At 51.5% G+C, this 26783-nt stretch overlaps 2 protein-coding genes across 3 annotated transcripts in view; both read right to left on the bottom strand.

Moving 5' to 3' along the window:
• The window catches only part of QRICH2 (glutamine rich 2), a 21399-nt gene extending 16803 nt beyond the window's left edge, over positions 1–4596 (bottom strand). The window contains 4 exon segments of the mRNA XM_023747546.1: positions 352–459; positions 793–852; positions 3074–3166; positions 3289–4596. Of these exon segments, the coding sequence (XP_023603314.1) occupies positions 352–459; positions 793–852; positions 3074–3166; positions 3289–4596 (1569 nt within the window).
• A 2862-nt stretch (positions 4597–7458) lies between these two features.
• PRPSAP1 (phosphoribosyl pyrophosphate synthetase associated protein 1) lies at positions 7459–26352 on the bottom strand. Of its 2 annotated transcripts, XM_006106761.3 has the most exons (10): positions 25939–26352; positions 22502–22554; positions 21230–21296; positions 20425–20597; positions 18386–18501; positions 17903–17958; positions 16582–16727; positions 10198–10268; positions 9078–9224; positions 7459–8646 (listed from the first exon to the last, which is right to left on the bottom strand). In XM_006106761.3, exons 1-10 carry the CDS (start codon positions 26106–26108, stop codon positions 8488–8490), a joined length of 1158 nt encoding a protein of 385 aa, XP_006106823.1. In that variant the 5' UTR covers positions 26109–26352; the 3' UTR covers positions 7459–8487. The 2 variants fall into 2 exon arrangements, with proteins under 2 accessions (XP_006106823.1, XP_014304199.1); XM_014448713.2 differs by lacking the exon at positions 22502–22554 and having other exon boundaries at positions 25939–26062.
• Between the last annotated feature and the right edge of the window lie 431 nt (positions 26353–26783).

Here is a 26783-nt window from a genome sequence, read left to right as displayed (position 1 = left end):
GATAGCGAAGGTATGGTTAATTATTTATCTTTGCCTTTTATTAGTGTAGATATAATTTCTTTTAAGGGAGAGGTTGCCCAGCTGGTGTGGCTCAGCGATTGAGCATCGACCCAGGAACCAAGAGGTCTCTGGTTCGATTCCCAGTCAGGGCACATGCCTGGGTTTCAGGCTCAATCCCCAATAGGGGGCATGCAGGAGGCAGCCAGATCAATGCTTCTCTCTCATCAATGTTTCTCTCTACCCCTCTCCCTTTCCCTCTAAAAATATATACATACATACATACATAAAAAGGGAGAGATGTGGGAGAACCCACTGAGCCCACTGCCCAGCCCCTGCCCACGTGGGCACCACCTGTGAGGCCTTCCAGCCATCAGTAATTGCCTGCTCCAGCTCCTCCCAGGTGACCATGGTGAGTTCTCCTCCAGGAGGCTTCGTAGTCATCTTCCGACAGAGGGGTTCCTGAGGGCACAGATAACATGGGTGCTTCTGCGCGCACACACCCAGCTGAATCCGGCGGTCTCAGGGACAGAGTTGAGCTCACAGGACCAGTGGCTCCTTCCACAGCCCTGGCCCCAGGAGAAGTTACTGGGCCCTGGGCCGCTGGCTTCCTGTCCTCCCTGGGCCCTGATGGAGCGCTGGGCAGCCATGGAAAGGATCCCTTCAGAGGCAGAGGGTGTACACATCATCCCCACTCGGAGGGACGCAGACATCCAGGGCGGGGGTTTGGGGGACCCCAAGAGATGGGGCCAGGCTGTGGGCACCCCTCCTCCCCCACCCCCTCGCGGACATTACCAGAACTTCCTCCCAGTCTTTGACTGTCTTCTCTACTTGCTCAACCCGGTGCAGGAATTCCTGGAAGAAGAGTGCAGAGGTGGCGGGTCAAAGCAGGCGCTCCTGTGGACCCCCCACCCCCAATCCTCACAGGGGAGAGGAGCAGAGGGCAGACAGAGGTGGGTAAGCCAACAAGAACGGGACACGGGGTGGGGCGGGGAAGGTGGGAGTAGGGACAGATGTGCCAGGAGCAAAGGCTACTGCTGGGATGGGAGCCTGTGGTCCTGGATCCACCTCAGACAAACCACTGAGGAGACACTGCCTCCAAGGACGAGGGTAGCGAGGACTTTGCTGCTTAAAAGCAAATTGCCGCCCGCCCTGCCTGGTTTGGCTCAGTGGAAAGAGCATTGGCCGGCGGCCCGCAGGGTCCCAGGTTGGGTTCCCATCCAGGGCCCGATCCCCAGTGGGGTGTGGAGAGCGGCCACAGCGTTTGGACAGGTTCAAGCCTCGGACTAATGCGAGGGCACGGTCCTCCCGTGGCAAAGCCACGTGCGAGTCCCAGGTTGGAGGGCAACGCCTCCCAGCACAGTGGCAGCCAGAGGCCGTGGCTGTGAGCTTGACCTTATGGTCCGAACCTGTGGGCCCACGTGGCTGAGGGATGTGGGCTGCGGGAGGTGCAGCAAGTAAACAAAGCTTGACCAGGTGCCTGTAATTGAGTAGGTTTGAAACCGGCGAGAACACTGTAAACATCTTGACATCGCCTTTACTTTGCCTCCTGGAATCTGGCTATAAAATAGACTCGGCTTGCAGGCCGTGGCGAGTGCCTGAGAGAGTGCATTGTCGCACGGAGCCCCGGCTTTATTCTCTTGTCTGTCTTCTCCATCCTTCACTGCCCCCCCTCAGGTTCACCCCTGGCTGTGCAGGCAAGGCACATAGGGGGCGTGCAGGAGGCAGCCAATCAATGATTCCCTCTCATCATTGATGTTTCTTTCTCGCCCTTCCTCTCTGAAACCAATAAAAATATATTTTTAAAAATAAATAAAAGCAAATTGCTGAAGCTTGTAACTTTGGCAAACATCCATCATCTGAGATTCTAAGAGTAAATAAAAAGCCTTTTCTCTAAACACCAAAACCATAAAACCATATAAACACCACACTTTCAAAAGCAAAGCTTTTGTCCTAGCCGGTTTGGCTCAGTGGATAGAGTGCTGGCCTGTGGAGCAAAGGGTCCTGGTTCGATTCTGGTCAAGGGCACATACCTGGGTTGTAGGCACCTCTCATGCCCGGCCCTGGTAGGGGCCAGTGCAAGAGGCAACCAATTGATGTGTTTTTGTCAAACACATGGATGTTTGTCTCTGTATTTCCCATTTTCTTGCACTCCCCCTAAAAAAAAAAAAAAAAATCAATGGAAAAATACCCTGGGGTGAGGATTGACAAAAAACAAAAGCAGAGCTTTCCAGCCAGCGTGGCTCATTGGTTGAGCGTCAACCTATGAACTAGGAGGTCACGGTTCTATTCCGGTCAAGGGCACATGTCTGGATTTCTGGCCGACCCCTGGTGTGGGGTGTGCAGGAGGCAGCCAGCCAATCAATGATTCTTTCTCATCATTGATGTTTCTCTCCATTCCTCTCTGAAATCAAGAAAAATATATATTTTTAAAAATTATTAAATATTATTTTTAAAAAGCAAAGCTTCCCACAACAAAAATGAACACCGCTGGGGTCTCAAGGCTTAGAATGACCCAGGGGGGCAAAAAGGCTTCTGGGCGGAGCCCCCCGGGGCCTGGGCCGGCGCCCCCCCCCCTTCCGCCTCTGAGCCCTCCCTCCCCTCTGGGGGCCTCGAGGGCAGAGGCAGGAGCCGGGACAGGGCAGCATCTGGGGAAGGACCTGCGCGTCTTGCTCCAAGTGAAAGTGTTGCTGCGCCTGCGGTTGAGCTTTGGGGGCGCTGAAGGGGTGACCCCAGAACTCTCTCCATCCCTGCCCCCCTCTTCCGAAACTGAGCTTTGTCTCTCAGTACCGACCACCTTATTTACCTATTTGTGAATCCTCACCCGAGGATTTTCATTGATTTTTAGAGAGAGTGGAAGGGAGAGGGAGAGACACACACCGAGGTACCTGCCCGTGACCGGGATTGAACCTGGAACCCTTCAGTCCGAGGGCCGACGCTCTATCCACTGAGCCAAACCGGCTTCCCTCTGGGTGGCTTCAGGATCTTTGCGTGTCTGATGAGCAGTGGGTGGGGCTCCCTGAAAAGGGGCCGGGAAGGGGGCTGCGAGAGACGGGTGGGGTCCCCGCCGCCTCACCAGCGGGTTGAACTCTGGCACCTCCTGCGCCCTTGCATGTTCTTCCTTCAAGATTTTCACGTCTTCCATGACCTGCTGGAGCATCTCCATGACCTGCAAGGCGAGTGGGGGCCACATGGGCGGGGCTGCACGAGGCTTGGCACCGCCCCCACGTGATGGCGGTCAGCTCCAGCCTGAGCCGGAGAGCGGATTGGAGGAGGCCGGTATGCTCTCACCTGGGGACCTTCCTTCCACATTTTCATTAACCCTCGCGTCTTCTCGGGCATCTGCTTGGCCATCCCAGGCACGGTCGTGGGCGGGGCCACCCCCGGCGCAGGCTTTGTTGTCTCGGGCTTCGCCTTGCCCATCCCTGGCACCGCCTTGCCCATCCCCGGCACAAGCTTGGTCTTCGGAAGCGCGCCCTTCTCCATGGTGGGCGCGCCCTTCTCGGTCATGGGCGCGCCCCTCTCGGCCATGGACGCGCCCCTCTCGGCCATGGGCGCGCCCCTCTCGGCCATGGACGCGCCCCTCTCGGCCATGGGCGCGCCCCTCTCGGCGACGGACGCGCCCCTCTCGGCGATGGACGCGCCCCTCTCGGCCACGGGCGCGCCCCTCTCGGCCACGGACGCGCCCCTCTCGGCGATGGACGCGCCCCTCTCGGCCACGGGCGCGCCCCTCTCGGCCACGGACGCGCCCCTCTCGGCCACGGGCGCGCCCCTCTCGGCCATGGACGCGCCCCTCTCGGCGATGGACGCGCCCCTCTCGGCCATGGACGCGCCCCTCTCGGCCATGGGCGCGCCCCTCTCGGCGATGGACGCGCCCCTCTCGGTCATGGGCGCGCCTCTCTCGGTCATGGGCGCACCTTGCTCGGTCATGGGCGCGCCCCTCTCGGCCATGGACGCGCCCCTCTCGGCCATGGGCGCGCCCCTCTCGGCAATGGACGCGCCCCTCTCGGCCATGAGCTCGCCCCTCTCGGTCATGGGCGCGCCCGGCTCGGTGATGGACGCGCCCGGCTCGATGATGAGCGGGGTCCTCTCAGCACCCAACCCCTCGGCCAAGCCAAAGGCTTTTGCCTGCTCTTCTAGCCACTCTGAGGTCTCCGAGTCCATCCCACCGACCAGAGAGGTGAAGTACTGGATGTGGGACAACACGCCCTGCATCTGGCTGTCCATGGTCCTTAACTGCCGGTCGAGGTCCTGGACCTGCCCGTCCAGGTTCTGGACCTGCCCGCCCAGGCCCTTCACCTGGCTCTCCAGCACCACGGACGGAACCCTGGTCACGCTGCTCCTCCGCCTCTCCTTGGACACAGCGACCTGCGGGGTGCTGATCGAGCCCCGCGGGGTGCCGAGCGAGACCCGCGCGAACGCTGAGAGCCTCCGCTCAGACAGGGGCTGGTAGTCCACCCGGGTGTCCTGCATGTTGAGGTTCTTGAGCAGGGCCACGAGGAGCGTGTGGAGAGCATTGAAGTTGACGGCACCCACCTCCGGAGTGCCGATGGCCAGGTCGGCCAGCTCCCGGAGGGTGACCAAGCCTGCGGGCGGCATGGCGGGCAGCCTCAGGTGCGCTCAGCTGCGGCAGCCAGACGGTTGGCCATGCCCCCCTCACTGCTCGCGCCTCTGAGGGGTCCCGGGGCGCCCTGCCCCTGGGCCCAGCCGCACTGGACACCAGCCATCATCGGGAGCCTGCTTGGGAGCCTGCCTGGAGGGCGGAGAGGAGCGCCCGCCTCCCGGGCGGGGTGGGGGCGCCGCCAACGTCTGCCGACCGGTCCGTCTCTGCTGGAGCCCAGGGCTGCCCTCCCCTCGGGAGGGTGTCGGCGGACAAACGGGCGGTGGGGTCCGCCCCGTTGTGTGGTTCGGCGCGCGGAAGAACGCACGCGCCGCGCGAGGGGTGAGGGGGCCGCCGGGACGCGGGACGCGGCGCCTGTCGGGACCTGCCCGCGCACTGAGGGAGCCTTTCCGGTGGGAATCTGGGGGAGACTTGGCTGCCACACTCCAAGGCGCCACTCGTTTTTATTCTCCGTGAGCGCTCCCAAGGGAAGGTGGCGAGGGACGGTCGCAGGCATTTTTCCAGGGCGCACACACTGGTGTGGGGAGGGGAGGCCTCCGAAGGCGCACCCCATACCAGCCTCCCTCACCCAGAAAGGCCCAGGACTCACTCACCCTGCTTTATGCCGAGTGTCCTTCGGGCTCCATTACGCAGAGCAGCGGCACAAACCTAGGGCGCGGTCCTGCGTCCTTGGCCCCTTGGGAGGGGAACCGAAAAGACCACTCACCACCCATGTGTCCCAATCACTCGCCTGGTGACGGGCCTTTTCTGCTGCCGAATTAGACCTTGTTGGTGCTCCCTGACCTCGGAACACACGCAGCGGGCAGGTGCCAGCATTGCAGCTCGTTGCCAGGCAGGATGGCACTGCCATGGACCAAGGTGGTGTCTGGACAAGTGAGGCTCCCCGCCCGGTGCCAGGTTCCTGCAGATGGCCCTGCGACGTCAGGAAAGCGGAAGCAAGCCTGCGGAGGCATCTGCGCGTACTATTTTAACTGCTTTCACATTCAAGGTTTTTAGTCTGAGCTGGTACAACAAACCCTTTATGGACACCCTCCTTCACCCACCCCCCACAAAAGCAGTGTTCCCTGGAAATGGAGTTAAAGACAAGTCTAGCCCTGGCAGTTTTGCTCAGTGGTTAGAGCGTCGACCCGCAGACTGAAGGGTCTTGGATTTGATCCCTGATCAAGGGTGTGAGCCTTAGTTGCAGGTTTGATCTTTGGCCCCGGTTGGGGCATGTGTACCAGTCCATGCGTCTCTCTCAGATCATATTTCTCTCTCTCCCCCTTTCACTCTCTTTAAAAATCAATGGAAAAAATATCCTACAGTGAGGATTTAAAAAAAAAAAATCACTGAAACAAACACGAGTCTGTAACTCCACCACGGACTGTTCGCCGTTCTATTCCCAGAGCCTGGCACACAGGCCTGCAGGTGGTGGTTGATATTTTCAAAAGAACAAACTCTTTGCACGCTCATGCGCTCACCTTAGGGAACTTAAGGCCAGACCACAAAGCCACAGCCTTGGGGTCGGGCTTGGCCGCGCTGGAAGCTGCGGTGCGTGCGCTCTCTCCAGCCCCAGCTCAGTGACTTTCCGCAAGACTGTTACTGCTACTTCACTAGCCACGGCTGGAACCTCAGCTCCCGGACTCCTGTTTTCATCTTAAAATATATTTTTAATGATTTCATAGAGGGAGATAGAAACATCAATGAGGAGAATCACTCATCAGCTGCATCGCTTGGCTGCCTCCTGCACGCCCCCTACTGGGGACCAAGCCATGTGCCCTGATGGGGAATGGACTGTGACCTCCTAGTTCATAGACCCCATGCTCAAACCACTGAGCCGCACCAGCCGGGCCCGTTTCCATGTTCATCCGAGACTTGGTATCATGCCAGGCACATGAGGACTTTCTGCCAGTGGAAAGGGCATATTCTAATATGCCCTCATTCTAATCCCAGGAAATACATTCTACTGAATGCTTTCACTAAGTACATGCACTTGGGGAAATATTAAATGGAGGTGTAAATGGAACTTGGTTGAAAGGACCTTTGCTTTCAATTCCAAACCTCTTTATACTGCGGACGACAGAGGCCCAGGAAGGACGAGCCGCCTGGCTGAGCTGGGAGCCAGGTCTCCTGAGGAAGCCTGTGGCTCTTCCCCTGCCCGTGCTCCTCATTTCATAGTTCAGTTCTTTGCTCAAAATGCCCCAACTTGGCCTCGTAACAGCTGCAACCTATTTGTACGCTTGAAAGCTAACGGCTCAAAGTCCTGCCTGCAGGCTAGGAACTTTTCTAGTCCTTAGGGAAGGGATAAAAATGTCAACGAGCCCAGCCGGCGTGGCTCAGTGGTTGAGCATTGACCTATGAACCAGGAAGTCATGGTTCGATTCCCAGTCAGGGCACACGCCTGGGTTATGGGCTCGATCCCCAGTGGGGGACGTCCAGGAGGCAGCCGAGCAATGATTTCCTTTCATCATTGATGTTTCTCTCTCTCCCTCTCCCTTCCTCCCTGAAATAATAAAAATGTGTGTGTGTGTGTGTGTGTGTGTGTGTGTGTATATATATATATATATATATACATAAATATATTTTTAAATATACTTTATTGATTTTTTACAGAGAGGAAGGGAGAGGGATAGAGACTTAGAAACATCAATGAGAGAGAAACATCGATCAGCTGCCTCCTGCACACTCCCTACTGGGGATGTGCCCACAACCAAGGTACATACCCTTGACCGGAATCGAACCTGGGACCCTTCAGTCCGCAGGCCGATGCTCTATCCACTGAGCCAAACCAGTTAGGGGGAAAATGTATATATATTTTAAAAAGTCAACAAAACTTCCCTGCAGAGAAACACAACTGTACAAAATGTGCAAATTGGCCTTTATTGTCTCCGAGGAACTACCAGACCCAATAAGCAATTCCGGGTCACAGCCGGGCAGACACCCTCCTTCCCATCACTACACTCGGCCCTGACCCGGATCAGACTAGAAGGGTGGAAAGTTTACACCACACGGCAGCAAGGTCCCCTTGACAAACGGGTGCAAGTCAGGGTTCTGACTGTGTAAGTTTAAATGTTGGGTAGAAAGGCCAAGTGCAGTCCTAAGTGATTCAATAAGTGATTCACCTCCAACTGGGAAACGTACAATTAGTTGTTTTACAAATTTAGATCTTAACCCTATTACTCAACGAGGATCTCACTCCAGTGGGTGGAAGGACAGGACCTGCGAAGGCTGCGGCCGGGGACCGGGACCACCACGGACCCCCCCTTTGCTGTCCCTCGTCTCCTGCAGTCTGGACCCAGTTAGTCACCAGGAGGCACGACAGTGGGTGGCTGTGTCACGGCGTGAAGAGCCTTTCATTTGCAACTGAAGCGCAAGGCACACACCCAGAGAGGGCGCTATTCTCTGACCTGCATCCTTGCTGGGGAGCAACACTCCGCCGCCCGACTGCTCACTGGCTGCAGACACAGCAGTTTCTCCGAGGAAAATGCAATTCTCTCCAGAAGGTTCACCTGCGGTTGCCTAAGGTGAGGACAACTGGAGGACAATTGGCTTCCCTCCCGGGGCTGAACATGACACGCATTTCCCTGCGGCTGAAACAACTGAATGAAAGTTCTAGAGTTAAAACTGCCTGTGGTAAGTACTGTCAACACCGTAAGGCTTTCTGGTTCTTCTCAGGAAAGTGCCGGTAACTTTCCTTTAAGGAACAGGATGGTGAGGGCACACATTTAAGGCCATTTATCCATGAGCTTTGTCTCCCTCTCGACTATTTTAATGCTTCCCACTGACCACACTTGACGGGAGACGATCTGACTCCCTTGAAAGGAAACACCAGGTACATAATTGATGGCACTGTTTTGCTCAGGAGTCCCAGGCCAAGGCCACCGTGAAAGCTAGTCGTCCACAGTGATGTTCCGGAAAAGGTAGGCCATGGACTCCCCGTTGTGGATCCTGCGGATGGCTTCAGAGAGAATGAGGCTGATGTCCACCGTCTTGATCTTGGGGCACTGCAGCTTCTGCACCTCGTGAGGGACGGTGTTGGTCACCACCACCTGGTCATGGCGACACGGAGAACAAGCATTGTAACCGCTGTGCCCCCCATGGTCACTCGGAAAAGTTGATCCAACATTTAGTAGCCCCAGCCCCAGGCCCAGCCCACAGAACCTTACTCTGCCGAGTCTGGTTTCTACAAACTGACTAACCGACTTCACACAGGGAGAGGTTTCGTGGTTCAGAACGTAAGATTCTGAGCGCCACGGGCTGGTGTGCAGAAGTGACAGGGTGAGGCCCTGCGCTGAGCCCAGAGAAATGCTACTTGGGCATCAAACCTTATGGAAGTACGAATTACACTGAAGTACACAGACGCTGCCAGGACAGGCCTCTGGAGAGGGTTGGCAACACTGAGCAAGTCCCTCCATTACTCACAGAAAAGGCAGCAGGCCTGGGCCTAAGCTAAGGGTTCGAGCCCCACAGACAGACAGACCTCGTCGATGGAGGACTCCTCGATCAAGCGGGGGGCCTCCGCGGACAGGATGCCGTGCGTGGCCATGACGTAGATCTTGTAGGCGCCTCTCTCCTTCAGGATCTCTGCAGCAGCAACGAAACTTTCCACGTCATCAATGATGTCGTCCTGAGAAGAGATGAGAGGAAGGAGCTCCCGGGGCCGCCTGGGAACACTCTCTGCCCTTCCCTGCACCCGCTGCAGAGGACGCAAGTCACAAGCAGAGCCATCCACCGGGTCAGAGGTCGCACACTCAGCAACGGCAACAGGACTTCGCGGACTGCACTTTGTGTGGCTGTCGGTGCAAAGAGCAACGCCTTCCAGTCTCATGTGACATTTACAGCCGGAGTTTATGACCCCTAGGGCTCATTTCCGGTGTCAAATGTCAGATCAACCTACACAGCCAGTGCCCCATGCACTTTCCTGAGAAAGTTAAACGGGGGGGAGGGGGGGGCACACAGAAAGTGAGCCACTGCGAAGGACCATCCTCTGGCCCAGCAAAGGCATTTAGAGCTGGGAGCACATACAACACTTGCTCTCTAGTGAAAATGGAACAGCTCTGCCCGCTGGCGTGGCTCAGTGGCTGAGCATCAACCTATGTACGAACCAGGAGGTCACAACTCAATTCCCAGTCAGGACAAGTGCCCAGGTCGCAGGCTCGATCCCTAGTAGGGGGCACGCAGGGGGCGGCCAACCAATGATTCTCTCTCATTGATGTTTCTCTCTCTCCCTCTCCCTTCCTCTCTGAAATCAATACAAATATATATTTTAAAAAATGGAACGGCTCCTCCTAGTTCACCTCTCCGCCCTAAAGCTTAAGGTGGAGGGTGTTAGCTGCTTGGATGGGACCTACAGCTTAAGGCAAAGGTCACTTATGGGGGTGAACTTTCTTATGGGAGTTACCAAGCTCTCCTTACAGCTGTCAGTTATAATAATTCCTGTTCATCTACATAAAAATCTCTACTTATCCTAAGGGGTTTGGGTGAGAAAGGAAAGACGGATCCATTTAAGTCCATCATCGTTACTGGAAATACAACCCAAAGTGAAACAAGCTACTGAAAGCCAGAGGTGCCCGCTCCGCCCAGGAGACGCACGGACATACCACTATGATGGCGATCCTCCCGCCAACGTCTCCGACCACGGTGATCGGTGGCTTCTCTTTGGCCATCATCACTAGCAAAACGACACAAATGACAAGACCCAGTTAGTCATGCATCACTAAGTAACTGTGATCACAGCCAATCTCACCCTCTGGCAGTGGTGGCAAAACCACTGTAGACAAAAAAAAAGAAAGCAGATTCCTCTTCAAGGAGCCAGGGGTCTCTCAGAAACAGCCTGTCTAGAGCACGTTGCCCGACAGAAACGGATGATGAGCCCCACTGGCATGGCTCAGTGGTTGAGCATCAACCTATGAACTAGGAGGTCATGGTTTGATTCTCAGTCAGGGTACAAGAAAAGAAACAGACGGAGAGACATATAATTTTACATTTCCTAGTAGCCACATTAAAAAGTAAAATCACAGGGGAGAAACCAAGATGGCGGCATAGGTAAACACCGGAGATTGCTGCCTCGCACAACCACTTCAAAAATACAACTAAAAGACATAATGGACATCATCCAGAACCACAGAAAGGCGGGCTGAGTGGAATTTCTACAACTAGAAGGAAAGAGAAAAGCATACCGAGACTCAGAGGAGGTGCAGTGCCGAAGTAAAATACAAAGGTGCGGAGGTGCATGCGGAGCGGGCTGGCGGCTGAGGGCACGGTTGTCTGTTTCAATCGGTTGTCTTTTTCAATCGGGAGGGAGTCTCAGGCTCTGAGCTCCAGTTCCGGGCGAGTCTCTGGGGACCCAGACTCATACGGGAGAAAGGGGACTGTCTGGCATCGGTCGGAACTCGAGGGCAGCTTTCTCTCGGAAGCACTCTCAGCGATTGCCAGGACCTCTGGAGGCAGGACTGAGAGCAGCCATACTGCTCGCTCCACCCGCCCTGTTGATCCCCTGGGACCCGCCCTGCCCAAGCCGTGCACGGAGGCTTTTACCTATGAAAGGCCTGGCCCTTTGTAATCTGAAAATAACTTAACAAACTGCAGCTGCCCCAAGGTCCCAGGGCAACTTGCATTGCTTTACAGCTGGCTTCTGCTGGGTAGCCTCCGGCAGAGGCTAAATTAGCACCACCTTAGATCCAAGAGCCAGTGTACCCAGTGGTCAGAGTGGGACCATCCAATTACAACTCCTCAGATCCATAAGGGACACACTCAGGGGGCAGACTCAGTGAGCACCAAAGCCCCACTGAAGCAAGTCTTGCCCCATAAGGGTGTCTTCAGCACAGAAGTTCTGATTTTCACAGCCAATTGGCCTGGAGGTCAAATCCTCCCAGTGTTACCTACAACAATCAAGGGTTAACTACAACAAGACTGTGCACAAAGCCCACAAGGGGGTGCACCAAGAGTGTCTACCTCAGGTAATTGGGGAGGCTGAGCCACTGGGCCCTATAGGACACTTAGCACAGAAAGCCACTCTATCGACACAGCGAAGCATAAAAAATGAAGACAAAGAAACAGGACACAAATGACAGAAATGGAGGAAAGCAAACTACTGGATATAGAGTTCAAAACCACACTTTTTAGGTTTTTCAAGAATTTTCTAGAAACCGCCGATAAATGTAGTGAGATCCTCAAGAAATCTAGTGAGACCCTCGATGTTGTGATAAAGGACCAACTAGAAATTAAGCATATACTGACTGAAAAAAGAATATTATACAGAGTTCCAACAGCAGACTAGAGGATCGCAAGAATCAAGTCAAAGATTTGAAATACGAAGAAGCAAAAAACACCCAACCGGAAAAGCGAAATTAAAAAAGAATCCAAAAATATGAAGATAGCGTAAGGAGCCTCTGGGACAGCTTCAAGCGTATCAACATCCGAATTATAGGGGTGCCAGAAGAAGACAGAGAGCAAGATATTGAAAACCTATTTGAAAAAATAATGACAGAAAACTTCCCCTACCTGGTGAAAGAAATAGACTTCCAAGTCCAGGAAGTGCATAGAACCCCAAACAAAAGGAATCCAAAGAGGACCACACCAAGACACATCATAATTAAAATGCCAAGAGCAAAAGACAAAGAGAGAATCCTAAAAGCAGCAAGAGAAAGAAAGTCAGTTACCTACAAGGGAGTACCCATACGACTGTCAGCTGATTTCTCAACAGAAACTTTGCAGGCCAGAAGGGAGTGACAAGAAATATTCAAAGTGATGAATACCAAGAACCTACAACCAAGACTACTTTATCCAGCAAAGCTATCATTCAGAAGTGAAGGTCAGATAAAGAGCTTCACAGATAAGGAAAAGCTAAAGGAGTTCATCACCACCAAACCAGTATTATATGAAATGCTAAAAGGTATCCTTTAAGAAGAGGAAGAAGAAGAAAAAGGTAAAGATACAAATTATGAACAACAAATACACATCTATCAACAAGTGAATCTAAAAATCAAGTGAATAAATAATCTGATGAACAGTATGAACTGGTGATTATAATAGAATCAGGGACATAGAAAGAGAATGGACTATTCTTGGGGGGGAAAGGGGTGTGGGGGGTGCGGGAAGAAATTGGACAATAATTGTGCACCTATGGATGAGGACAGTGGGTGGGGAGTGAGGGCGGAGGGTGGGGTGGGAACTGGGTGGAGGGGAGTTATGGTGGGAAAAAAGAGGAACCAATGTAATAATCTGAACAATAAAGATTTAATTAAAAAAAAAAGTACAATCACATAGGTGAAATGAATAGATTTTATTTTACCCAATACAGCCAAAATATTATTTCAATATGTAATCAATATGCAAATTTATTAGAAATGTTTTACATGGTTTTCATACTAAGTCTTCGGAATTTGGTGTGCGTATTACACACAGGACTTCCTAGCTGAGACCAGCCATGTGAGCCTGGCAGCCACCGTCCGGCTGGCACAGGTGTGGACGGAGCAGCAAGGCGAGAAGAGCCAGCAGCGCCCACCACTCCCCAGAGAAACGCCCGCCGGAGACTGAGACGGGCGGAGAAACGTGAAACGAATGCCACTCCGCAGAAAACCACCCGGGAAAGGCTGGCATTCGTTTTCTTCCCAGATGACCTTCACTGGACAATGTGACCTGATTAACACGAATGACATCATCAGAGTTTCCTGAAAATCAGGAACTTGAGAACAATAACTACGAGTCCACCACGTTTCCGGGTTTAATTAGTCCTCAGAGTAGAGGCTTCTCATCTCACGGCGAACCCTCCCGGGAAAGGCCGTCGGTGCACAGAGCAAACGGAGGACGGAGCGGAGCGGAGCGACGAGAACTCGCCCTTAAAGGAGCTAGTCCCCGGGGGAGAAGGAATGTGTCTTGCAAGGACAGGCCGGGACCCTACGCTTTAGAAAGCTGTTTACTATTCTGAAACATTTCTTAGGCTCGTGGTGGGAGAGGGGAAAGAATGAAATTCAGGGCGATTATTTGGTAATTACCCGCCCAGTTTAGCTGATCCCTCCTACGGGCACCGTAACCCTCACGAACAGGGCTGTGCCTTTCTCCCAGCAAACTAGCCGAGTGGAATTCAGCACTGTTTTACTGGCCAATTTCAGACCCTTCCTGCTTCCCCCTCCCAGACACAAGGGCATGTCTTGCATTTGGACAGTGAGAAAGGCTCTGTCTATAAACCTCACCCAAGGGAAGAAACTAAATCACCGTTAGGAAAGGACCCCTCAAATCCTGACTTTAATGAAGCCTACCGCCCCTTAGAGAGAGGTGGTCCCTTTTCTTGACTGAAAAAAGGAAAAGGTTGCGAGCCAGGATCCCTCATCAAATACCAACAGAGAATCAATCAGCTCCAGTCTGAGGCAGAAAACCGGCCGCGGCGCTCGGTTCTCGGCTCTCTGACCCGCCTCCCCCCCAGCACCTGTCCGTCTGAAACGAGGAAGAGCTCAGCGAGGACAGGCTAAGCTTCCCAGGGCTTTGAAAAGCAAGCCGATCCCAGATGCCCACTCCTTGCTCATAACGAGCTAAACCTGACACCTAACTGATGTCTCCTACAAACAGAGACAAGCTTTCTGCAGGGTCCACAGGAAAAATAGCGCCTGGCAGGCTTAAAAAAACAAGCCCGATTTTTTCTCAACAGCTTGCCCAGAAAATAAAATACCAAACATTTAAAATTTCAGCCCGGCTGGCATGGCTCAGTGGTTGAGCGTCGACGTATGAACCAGGAGGTCACGGTTCAATTTCCAGTCAGAGCACAGGCCCGGGTTGTGGGCTCGGTCCCCAGTGTGGGGCGTGCAGGAGGCAGTCGACCAATGATTCTCTCTCATCATTGGTGTTTCTATGTCTCTCTGCCTCTCCCTTCCTCTCTGAAATCAATAAATTAAAAACAATTTTTTTTTTAATTAAAATTTCAGTAAAAGGCCCTGACCGGTTTGGCTCAGTGGATAGAGCGTCGGCCTGCGGACTGAAAGGTCCCGGGTTCGATTCCGGTCAAGGGCATGTACCTTGGTTGCGGGCACATCCCCAGTAGGAGGTGTGCAGGAGGCAGCTGATCGATGTTTCTCTCTCATCGATGTTTCTACCTCTCTATTCCTCTCCCTTCCTCTCTGTAAAAAATCAATAAAATATATTTAAAAAAAAAAATTTTCAGTAAAAGTAATGCACTGTGAAGACAGGGGTAAAGGGTGCTTCCACTATCCTACGATTAAGATTCTGCTCTCCGCCCTGGCCGGTTTGGCTTGCAGCGGTTCTCAACCTGTGGGTCACGACCCCTTTGGCGGTCGAACGACCCTTTCACAGGGGTCGCCTAAGACCATCCTGCATATCACATATTTACATGACGATTCGTAACAGTAGCAACATTACAGTTATGAAGTAGCAACGAAAATAATTTTATGGTTGGGTCACCACATGAAGAACTGTATTTAAAGGGCCAGAAGGTTGAGAACCACTGGTAGTGGATAGAGCAGCCGTGGGCAAACTATGGTCCACGGGCTGGATCCGGCCCGTTTGAAATGAATAAAACTAAAAAAAAAAAAAAGACCGTACCCTTTTATGTAATGATGTTTACTTTGAATTTATATTAGTTCACACAAACACTCCATCCATGCTTTTGTTCCGGCCCTCCGGTCCAGTTTAAGAACCCATTGTGGCCCTCGAGTCAAAAAGTTTGCCCACCCCTGGGATAGAGTGTCGGCCCAAAGACTGAAGGATGCTGGGTTCAATTCCAGTCAAAGGCACATACCTCGGTTGCAGGCTCCATATCGGCCCTGGTTGGAGTGCGTGCAGGAGGCAACCAATCAATGTGTCTCTCTCACACAGATGTTTATCTTTCTCTCTCTCCCCCTCCCTTCCACTCTCTCTAAAAATCAATGGAAAAATATCCTTGGGTGAGGATTAATAAAAAAGAAAATGAAAACATTCTTAAAAAAAATAGTAGCAATGAATTAGATTGTAACACACTGAATAAAGTAGGACTCTATGAATCCATATGATACAAAGGAATGAACCAGGAGGGAGAAGGGGAACTGGGAAGATGACCATTTGTCAACAACCACAGGAACAACTAATCACGAGGAAACAACATGCCCCGTTAAGGAATATTCTACCGAGCACCTGGCCTGTGCTCTTCAGGGAACCAAGGTCACGAGAGACAAGGACAGGTGCGTTCTAGACGAACTGAGACTAACGGGAAGTGACGACGGAGAGCAGCGTGTCACCTCTACTGGGTTCTAGTCCAGAAAAGGTGTTCTCTTTTGTTCTAAAGGACATTGGTTGGACGACTGATAAAACCTGAATAAGGTCTGCAGATTGGACAATAGAATGAAAACGAGGTTAGTTTCCTGGTCTGGTCATTATAAACATTAGAACGCTGACACCTCCGACAGGAGCCTGTCTGAAATAGCCTCGGTGTGAGCATTCCACACCCACCTGCTAATGTCTGTCTGTTTCGGAGGCATGGCGAATGGATACACATTTTTAAAAGAAATAAACTCCTTCCTCAGATATAAGAAGCATAAGACACCTTCCAGTGAGAATGCTGGTTACTGCCACTCAGAAGTTCCATGGAAACACACACCTCCACTCTGCTTGGTCAGCTACAGTCTGTCAGTCACCAGGTCATCAGCTCTATTACTAACTCGGGGCGCAAGCGCCCGATCACCAAAGCCTGGTATCTGACCAGCGTGGCCATCGCCCATCGCCCATCGCCCGAGACAGAAAGCTTAGGCTTCAGAGCACCACACATACAACTTTTCTACTAAAGCTAAAATGATCTCACCCTCTCGCAATTGTCTTACACAGCCCTCAATGTGTACAATAATCTCCTTTCACAAAAGGCGAAATCAATGCAAAACCATCACCATAGTTATTTAAGATACCAAGACGGCAAGTCCACATCAGTATTAATTCCTAGCCATTCATGTCATCCAAGACTTCCCTCAGTTTCCAAATAAAGTAAGAAATAGAGCTAATCTTACACGGCAGCTCCAGGCCGGGGTGGACCGTGGCGTTTTTGACCATTGGGGGAGAGTGGCGGCCGTCGTCCATGTCCAGCTCGGTGCACTGAGCCTCCCCGTGGATCACAGCCAAGCCCAGACGGAGTCTCTCAGCATATGACTGGGCCCTAAGAGAAAGACAGGGAGGTGGGGAACTTCTGGGAAGAAAACCCAAGCATCACTATTCCATCATTTTATTAATCACAAAATGAAAGTAACATTCCACCTCTTAGGGACACACAGGGAATTATTTATACAAACCAGATGTGGGCCCAGGTCAAAGAGTAAAAGCCTCCAGAGGCCTGTGAGCCGAGATGTGGACGAATATCTGCTTCTAGATCATTTTGGTTCTAGCCTTTGTCCAATAACCTAACTCTTCTTCAGAAGGAAACACTTTGTTGAAAAAGGTCTCTTAAAAATCACTGCTGCCCTGACCAGTTTGGCTCAGTGGATAGAGCATCGGCCTGCGGACTGAAGGGTCCCAGGTTCGATTCCGGTCAAGGGAATGTACCTTGGTTGCAGGCACATCCCCAGTGAGGGTTGTGCAGGAGGCAGCTGATCGATGTTTCTTTCTCATCGATGTTTCTAGCTCTCTATCCCTCTCTCTTCCTCTCTGTAAAAAATCAACAAAAAATATATTAAAAAAAAAAATCACTGCTGCCCCGACAGCGTGGCTCAGGGGTTAAGTGTCAACCTAGGAACCAGGAGGTCACGGTTCGATTCCCGGCCAGGGCACATGCCTGGGCTACAGGGTCCATCCCCAGTCAGGGGCGTGCAGAAGGCAGCTGATCAATGATTCTCATCATTGATGTTTCTCTCTCCCTCTCCCTTCCTCTCTAAATCAATCCTATCTAATAATAGACAAAGATTGAAATTGACAGTACCTTTGCTACACCTCCCATTGGCTAATCAGCGAGATATGCAAATTAACCGCCAACAAAGATGGCGGTTAATTTGCATATGTAGGCGCGCAGCGGAGCGAAGACTGAAGGCTGCTCCGGCCGGAGCGACACCCGTTTTCCTCCAGCACCCGGGACCCAGGCCTATTGCACGAATCTTTTCGTGCAACAGGCCTCTAGTAAAAACATATTTAAAAAACAATAACCCCCTGCCTGAAAGTGCTCACAGCCCTTCTGCCTTCCTTTCCCTAAGAGTGTGAAGGAAGCACTTCATTATCAGAGATGTGGCGCGAGTCCAGGCCAATGAGCTTCCGCGGCCGACAGGACAGCCCCTGATCCCCAAGCAGCTCATTCTGACTTCAGAGAGCACCCCCAGGGCTTGCGTCAGTATCTGGAGTAGTTACCTTTTCGCAGCATCAGGAGACTTAGCTACAATGACTGCATTTCTGTAATTTGGAATCTAGATTTGGAGGAAAAATAAGAAAATACTGAAAAGTTATACCTGGATGCTGGTATTACATCTTTCCTCTTATAACAACAATCCACACTAGCAATCACATATGCTAGAATTTCATTCACACATCTTAGAATTTTAACACTTATCAATTAATGTCATTGCAAAAGTACTGTTACATCAAGAAAGAAAAAAAGTAATTAATTCTTATAACCTTCGTTTAAGAACACATAAGCCAATTGCTAAAGATACTTAGGAGGAAATCCAGATTTAGTCTCTGAACTCTATGACCCTCCGTGCCTAAGTGCTGACCCTATCTGCCTGCCTCAGGATCGAGACTAAGGGAAAGGGCACGCGTGTGCCTTTCAGTGTGGAAATTGGACACCAGAGAGCAACTACATGGAGGACAGGGTGTTTGCGGGTGGCTCCTCACTTCTTCCTGGATATACTGAAGCAGGAAAGGTGAGGCTCTAAGGTTGTCCACGGGAAAGCTGAAAAAGCCTTGAATTTCCTTTTGGTGAAGATCCATAGTGATAATGTGAGTTAAACCTGAAATTTTAAAACAAAGAATTACAAGTTCACCCCTGCAAGTTAATGACTACAGGGGACACACACTAGATGCCCAACTCCTGTTTCCTAACAAAAGACTGGAGGCCGGGGGTACTGTTAACAAGTACATGATTTATAGACTTATCTGCAACCTTAACAAAACCTAACGAACTAAAGAATGTGCCCAGCCTGGCCAGTGTGGCTCAGTGGTTGAGCACTGACCTGGGCACTAAGAGGTCCCCAGTTCGATTCCTGGTCAGGGCACATGCTTGGGTTGCACAGTCCCCAGTAGGGGGCGTGCAGGAGGCAGCCAATCAATGATTCTCTCTCATCCTTAATGTTTCTCTCTCTCTCTCCCTCTCCCTTCCTCTCTTTCTAAAAAATGTGCGCAGCCTCCTGTGAAGGCGTCTCTAACCTTCCACAAAGACAAAGCCTTGAAGCTGGGACAAGCGCTCTCTCTGCTGCTGTAACTATTAGCTTGGTCCTCAAAAACGAGAAAGGAAAACCCAGGTAGAAGCAAAATGTGAAGATGAAATTAATAAATACTGAAGCAAAATTTGATGTAAAAATAGTAAGGCCTTGATTAAAAAGTTTAGGAAGAAATGCGAAAAGACTGTGGCTGAGGCAGAAGGAATAAGAAAGCAAAAATAAAGTAATGTACATATTTAAAAAAAAAAAAGAAATCATGTAATATAAAGATAAGATACTGAAGGATGTGGAACAATTTCTATCTGTCATAAAAGAACGGGCCATGAAATATTCTTATAGAAAAACATTGAAGACAGACTGATATATCAACAGGGCTAAACAAGAGATGTATGTTTCTGAGGACTCAAATATGTTCAATTTTTTTTTCTTTTGTTAGAGTTTTAAATAAACATCATGCAAATAAAATTCCCATCATTGTAAAGTGCTATTACATTTGATTCATAGGCCAGCTAGTATGTCACTGCTACAAAAACACATTAGAATAAAAGCAGCCGAAACCGGTTTGGCTCAGTGGATGGAGCGTCGGCCTGCAGACTGAAGGGTCCCAGGTTCGATTCCAGTCAAGGGCATGTGCCTGGGTTGCGAGCACATCCCCGGTGGGAGGTGTGCAGGAGGCAGCTGATCGATGTTTCTCTCTCATCGATGTTTCTAACTCTCTATCCCTCTCCCTTCTTCTCTGTAAAAACTCAATAAAATATATTAAAAAAAAAAAAAAAAGAATAAAAGCAAAGAAAAGGAGCTGCTATACAGAAAGACACCCAGGAAGGAAACAGAGGAGTACATAAGCTGAAGAAGTAGCAAAAGAAAACCCCCGTTGAATATCGTGTACATAAATAAAACGCAGCAAAAAGGCAAATACGGAAATCTAGACCTGAAACTCAGAAGGTCAGGAGTGCCCAGATTGCCAGTTAAAATGTGATGAAGTTAAGATGAAACGTGAAGGAAGACGACAGAACGATGTCAAAGGCCAAGATCAGAGAAGAGTGGGAAACAGTGAAACAGATAATGTCACTCTAAGCCTTAGAGCAGTGATGGCGAACCTATGACACGCGTGTCATTTTTTTGGTTGATTTTTCTTTGTTAAATGGCTTTTAAATATATAAAATAAATATCAAACATATAAGTCTTTGTTTTACTATGGTTGCAAATATCAAAAAATTTCTGTATGTGACACGGCACCAGAGTTAAGTTAGGGTTTTTCAAAATGCTGACACGCCGAGCTCAAAAGGTTCGCCATCACTGCCTTAGAGTGACATTGAAAAAGTTAGGAACTCCTGCCTCAGCTCACCTATCCCTAACCAGCACTAAGCAAAGGCAACAAGGCGTACTCAGTGAAGGCACCTGGAGAAAATGGGTCCCCACCCCCATCAGGGCGGCATGGGCTAGTCTCAGGTCGGGCGGAGTCCCAACCAGCAGCGCCGAGTCCCAACTCACCCGCTTTCGCCAGCATAGACGCCAGGAGCTTGCACACAATGGAGCCTCTCTTCCTCATCTTGCTTTGCTTGCTGTAGGGGAAGTAAGGGATGACTCCGATAATATTCCTGGCGCAGGCAGTCTTCAGTGCGTAAGCCATGATCAGTAGCTCCATCACAGCGGTGTTCACATCTCTGAAACAGTGCAAGTTTGTGTTTGGGGATTCATTTCATCGATTCGCCCCTGGCAAGGATCTCGACCACAGCGATTTAACATAAGCTGCCCAGATGGGTGTTACAGGCATCTACCAGCGGACAACAGCTGGGAGTCCTCAAAGGCTTCTCATTTCTGACACTATCTACCGGGAGGACAGCATCAGCTCCCACAGGCTAGGGCAGCCGTGGGCAAACTACGGCCCTCGGGCCGGATCCGGCCGTTTGAAATGAATAAAACTAAAAAAAAAAAAGACCGTACCCTTTTATGTAATGATGTTTACTTTGAATTTATATTAGTTCACACAAACACTCCATCCGTGCTTTTGTTCCGGCCCTCCGGTCCAGTTTAAGAACCCATTGTGGCCCTCGAGTCAAAAAGTTTGCCCACCCCTGGGCTAGGGGCTCAGACCAACAAGACTGCCCCCCTCATCCCCACCTGCTATGAATCAGAGGCTCCCATGACCCTCTCCTCGGGTTATGAATTTGCTAGAATGGCTCAGAAAACTCAGGAAAACGGTTTAACATGCAAACACATTTATCATTTCAAGAACACGAAATTGTTGTTCATAGGAAACGACAATGAATTGTGTCAAAGCAGTGCTAACTCTTACCGGGGTATTGTCTGTATAATGAAAACATCTTGGCCTCGAACAGATTCTTTTATTTCAACTCTTGTTTCTGAAAAATAAAAATGCCCTGTAGCTTTAAGAAAAGCACTCCTCATACCATAGATAATTAGAGCTCCGGAAGAGAAAAGGAAGCGTGGAATCATGAGTCCAGGCTTTCACCTTGAAAAAAAGAATCCGAAATCATTGGACACTAAGTTGTCTTTGCAAGGACCAAGGGCACCTTAACCAGAAGCACACGCCCCGCCAGAAGATTTACGAGGCAGCATTCCTAGGACACTGGCCATCAGCAACGTGACCTCAACATGATCACTGAATGTTAGGGTTCCCCAGGGAAACCCAGAGGGCAGTGAGACAGGTAGCCAGCCTAAGTGAAAGTCTACAAGACACTTGAGAGAAAAACTGAGAGGTGAAAAGAATAGAAAGAGTTTTTTAATGTCACCATCACCTAGAACCAGATTGCTCTTTTTTTTTTTTTTTAATCCTCACCCAAGGGTATTTTTCTAATGATTTTTTTTTTAAGAGAGAGAGTGGAAGAGAGAGGGAGAGACAGAGAGAAATATCGATGCGAGAGAAACATATCATTTGGCTGCCTCCTGCAGGAGCCCCGACCAGGGCCCAAGCCCGGGAGGAGCCTGCAACCGAGGTACGTGCCCTTGACCGGAATCTACAGGCTGCCGCCCAGGTGGCTCATGATGGCCCAATGGACAGGTAAAAGCAGGGAGCACCACCTGCACGGCCCACGATAGAAGAGAGAACCGTCTACAGCTCCCCTTTTTCATCCCCAATGACAGGACACTTGCATTATCTTGGAAAAAGAGGAAAGGACACTTTAAGGAGAACAAAGGATCGAGATTTAAAGGGAAGTACAGAATGATGACTTATCCCTCTAATGTTAGAGGAAAATGTTTCTGTGTTAAACATGAGTAATATTTGCCTTTTATTTTTTATTTTTTTTTAAATAATATATTTTATTGATTTTTTACAGAGAGGAAGGGAGAGGGATAGAGAGTTAGAAACAGCGATGAGAGAGAAACATCGATCAGCTGCCTCCTGCACACTCCCTACTGGGGATGTGCCCACAACCCAGGTACAGGCCCTTGACCGGAACTGAACCTGGGACCTTCAGTCCGCAGGCCGATGCTCAATCCACTGAGCCAAACCGGTTAGGGCGATATTTGCCTTTTAAATACACGCCGGCCAATGAAAGCATAGTTCAGAGGACAGAGGATGCTTCAGAAATAAGTGTAACTTTACCTCCATTGGTCTCCTGATATACCACAGACTTCCCCAGCTCAGCACCAAGACGCCTATGGGGAAAGAAAAGGCAATTAAAGAGCGCTCCACCCAAAACACTCCAGTCCGCGTGCACGTGGAACAGAAAGACTGACACAACCAGTCTGGTGTTCTTTGCCAAAAAACCATGAGAAAGTTTAATTCGTGAAGCACTAAAAGTCGTGGGAGTCCACGAGCAGCACTCACCCGGCTGTAACGCAGTCTTTACTGGAACCAGCCCACAACCAAGTTGCTCGGCCAGCTCAGTTTTATGAGCAGTAATTGTCCTGGAAAATCACTCCCAAACAAGGACTTGGCTACTAGCAGTAACTCCCAAACCACAAGCCAAAGGTTAATGCCTCCACGGTCAAAGGCACGCAGACCTCAGAGCCATTAACCAAAGGCAGAGCGAATCCTGCCTGGATCCCGATGAGAACAAAGCAAGTATGAAAAGCCCTTTTTGAGACAATCGGGAACAGGAACAAGGTGCTGCGGGACGATATTAGGAGCTAATGGTGGATTTTTGTGTCACTGTTGTGGTCAGCGGTTAGCGTTACCATTCCGTGAGCGCAGTGACGTGATGTAAGCTTGGAATCTGCTTAACCACACTCCAGGCAGATTGTTCAGCCTGAATGAGTGAAATCCCGTTACATTGTTACATGCTACAACACGGATGAAGCTTGAAGAATTAAAAGACAAGTCAGACACGAAAAGACAGATCCTACATGTGTTTACAGGTGCACCAGAAGTGGCAATTCACAGGCACAGAAGTAGAACGGAGGTTGCAGGGGCTGGGAGAGGGGGGATGAGGAGCGAGTGCTTCAAAGGGTCAGAGTTTCAGCCTGGGAAGATGGGTTCTGGAGACGGCCGGTGGGGATGGGTGCACAACAGTGTGAATGTCCTAATGCCACTGAGCAGTGCCCTTCCAAATGGCTGAGGTGGCCCTGGCTGGTCTGGCTCAGTGGACAGAGCCTTGGACCACCGACTGGAAGGTCCTGGGTTCAGTTCCGGCCAAGGTCACATGATTGGGTTGCGGGCTTGATCCCCAGTAAGGGGTGTGCAGGAGGCAGCCGATCAATGATACTCTCTCATCATTGATGTTTCTATCTCCCTCTCCCTTCCTCTCTGTAATCAATAAAAATACATTTTTAAAAATAAATAAGTAAATAAAATGGCTAAGATGGTAAATTTTGATACGTATTACTTTACCATTAAGTACTCTAGTCAAAAAAGGTGAGGGATAGTGGAGCAGATGAAACAAGATTACCCAAGTGTGGGAGCTGGATGAAGGACAGGGGTTCATTCCAACACACACGTCATCTGCACAAACCCTGGGAAGGCAGTGCACCTGTTTTCTTAAGAAACGTCATCATCAAAAACGTTTTAAAATCCCTGCGTGACATTTAGATCCGAAAGGAATCCTGGAAATAAAATATCATAACCTCAGAGGTCAATCCAATTTAATGATCCTCAAACTTTGCTCAGCAGTAAAACCCTTTGTTCAAATAAAATCTCACTGAGAAACTCAACATACGAAACAGATAAGAGAAGTAGTTACAATATTTATTATGCACAGTCACTTAAAACCTTTTTGGACCAAGGCAGGGAAGAACCTAATAGCAAAACAAAAAAAGCAAAACACAGTGACATTTTAAATGTGCCCTCCAGCCCTGGCCGGGTGGCTCAGTCGGTCGGAGCATCCTCCCATCCTGCAAAGGTCCCCCATCAGGGCATGTGCAGGAGGCAGCCGAGCGACGATTCCCTCTCACCATTGATGTTTCTATCTCTCCCTCTCCCTTCCTCTCTCTGAAATCCATAAAACCAGTTCTTAAGTATAAAATCAATAGAAACCTATCCTCGGGGGACGATTAATAATAATTTCAAAAAGTGCCCTCCAACTTTCCGTTCTCTCTCAGCAAGGTCCATGGGGTGAACCTGGCCCGAGTGAACACACACAAGCTTGCTATTCAGAGTCAGCGTTTTAGTTGGTCTCAAAAAGCAAAGACAAACAGTCGGAGGTTAGAAACAGACACATGGCGGTCGATTGCACAAGGACTGTTTTTTACACTCTTTTCACTTAACATTCTGACTGGGAGGCAGATAAGCATTCTGCATTTCCATCGGGAATTTAAAAATGTAACCGGGCCTTGGTCCAACCCAGGAGACGTCCCAGGAGCGTGCGTGTAAACTACTTAAAATGCGAAAATGACTTCAAATGTCAGCTGACAAGCGATTCCTTCCGTCTGTACGTTTATCTGGAGGGCTCAGAAAGCTCTTCCTGCCCTGACCGGTTTGGCACAGTGGATAGAGCGTAGGCCTGCGGACTGAAGGGTCCCAGGTTCGATTCCAGTCAAGGGCATGTACCTTGGCTGCGGGCACATCTCCAGTGGGGGGTGTGCAGGAGGCAGCTGATCGATGTTTCTCTCTCATCGATGTTTCTAACTCTCTATCCTTCTCCCTTCCTCTCTGTAAAAAATCAAATATATATATATATAAAGAAAGAAAGCTCTCCCTTTACATTGGGGCTCCAGGGTCCCGTCCCGTCCCCACGCCCCCTTAGAAAAAAGGCCCCTTAGCAAGCAGGTGCTGGTCAGGGGGCCACCCTGAGCCTCTGCTCCCTGCACGCTTGGTATGTACACAGCATGTTGCTCACGTTCACGACATTCTTGCCCGCAGGCAGAATCATCCCTATTTTACACATGAAGTTGGGGAAAATCAAGTCTCCCGCCCAGTGTGAGAGCGAGGAAGCGGCCGCTGGAGGTGCAAAGGCAACGACTGTACTTCCAATGGCCGACCCAACCTAAAGCCACCGTACAAACTGCGGGGAGTGCGGGGAGACCCATCGATTCTGTCGCCGCCCCCACAAATCTGCTCGCCCGGAGCTGCCTTTTTTCCAGGTTTCCCCCCCCCCCCCCCCCCCCCCCGCCTCCACTCTCCACCGGGGCTTCCGCGGCGGCACCGAGCGCCCGGGGAACCCTCCAACCTGCCGCCGGGTCCTCGGGGCGTAACTACACCCTGGCCCCCGGCTCCTGGGGGAAGCTTGGGGACGGCGGTGGGCAGAGTCCCAGGTCACCTCCAACCCGGGGAACCGACCCGGAGCCCCCTCTCCAGGGCGCTCGCTCCGGGGGTTGCGGAATCCTCCCCACCGCCCTGGGCAGTGGCGCTGGGGTGACGAAAGGAGGAAGAGCGGCCCAAGCAACGGGGGTGGGGACGCATTAAGTCATCGAAAGTCTGCAGAATTGGGGGGACGGGCGGGGGGGCGGTGAGGGGACGCCTTGGGTCACCTCCAAGTGTCCAGCCCCCAAACGGCAGGAGTCGGCTACCTGTGACCCCCTCCCCTAACGGCAGGGCGGGGGGCCTGGAGGGACAGGGGAGCAGGGAGGGCTGCCCGGTGGCCCCCGGCCCGGCCCCGCCCTTACTCGGTGATGCGCTTGGCCAGCTCGGTGCACGCGGCCGTGGAGTTGGCCGAGAAGACGCGGTAGCCGGTGCGGGCGGCGTTCATGGCCAGACGTGCGGCGGGGCTGACTCGCGGGGCGCGGAAGGCCGAGGACACGGAGAGCGGGGGCAGCAGCAACAGCTTCTTGGGCATCGTCCGGCCCGAGGCGCGGTTACAGCCGGCCCGCGACGGGCTGCGGCCGGGAGGGGTTCCGACCGAGGCGGCCGCGACGCCCGGGGGCCCGGCTGCGGAAGGCGCCGAGCAGCCCGGCACCGGGGAGGGGAGTCCGAGACCCTCACGCTCCTCGTAACCAAACCCACACGAGCTCTGGCGGAACCCGCGTTCGCTGCGACCGACGCCGCCGCCGCAGCCTCCAGGGACCCAGAGGGAAGGCCGCCGCCCCCTCCGGGCATCCGGGAAACCGAGAGGCGCCGGCTAGAGCGCCCGCAGAGCCGCCATCTCGGATGAGGGCAAGGCGGTGGGCAACTCCAGCGGCCTGTTCTCCCTAGAGGAGCATCACGAATTCGCTCCGCCGCTAGGCTTTGCCGCCCCACAGGAGGTCTTTTGCTGTCACGTCCTTGGGCTGTGCAGAATGACTTGGTAGTGGTCCCAGCCCTCTCCAACTTTTCTGCCAGGATCCAAAATGTCTGCCTCCGAGGAGGCTGACGATCTAGCTCTGCGCCTCTATGGTCACCGCGCTAGCGCCAGGCGCATGCGCTCAGCTGGGAGCGCTTGAACAGGTGGAGGGCGGGCTACTCCCCGCTGGGGGCCTGCAGTACCGAAGTTCCCCCCATAGGTGGTGGACTCGGAGCCTGATCTTTATTCCCG

This window comes from Myotis lucifugus, unplaced genomic scaffold (assembly GCF_000147115.1).
Source record: "Myotis lucifugus unplaced genomic scaffold, Myoluc2.0 scaffold_903, whole genome shotgun sequence".
Classification (NCBI taxonomy): Eukaryota; Metazoa; Chordata; class Mammalia; order Chiroptera; family Vespertilionidae; genus Myotis; species Myotis lucifugus.
This window is presented reverse-complemented; position numbering and strand designations above follow the sequence as displayed.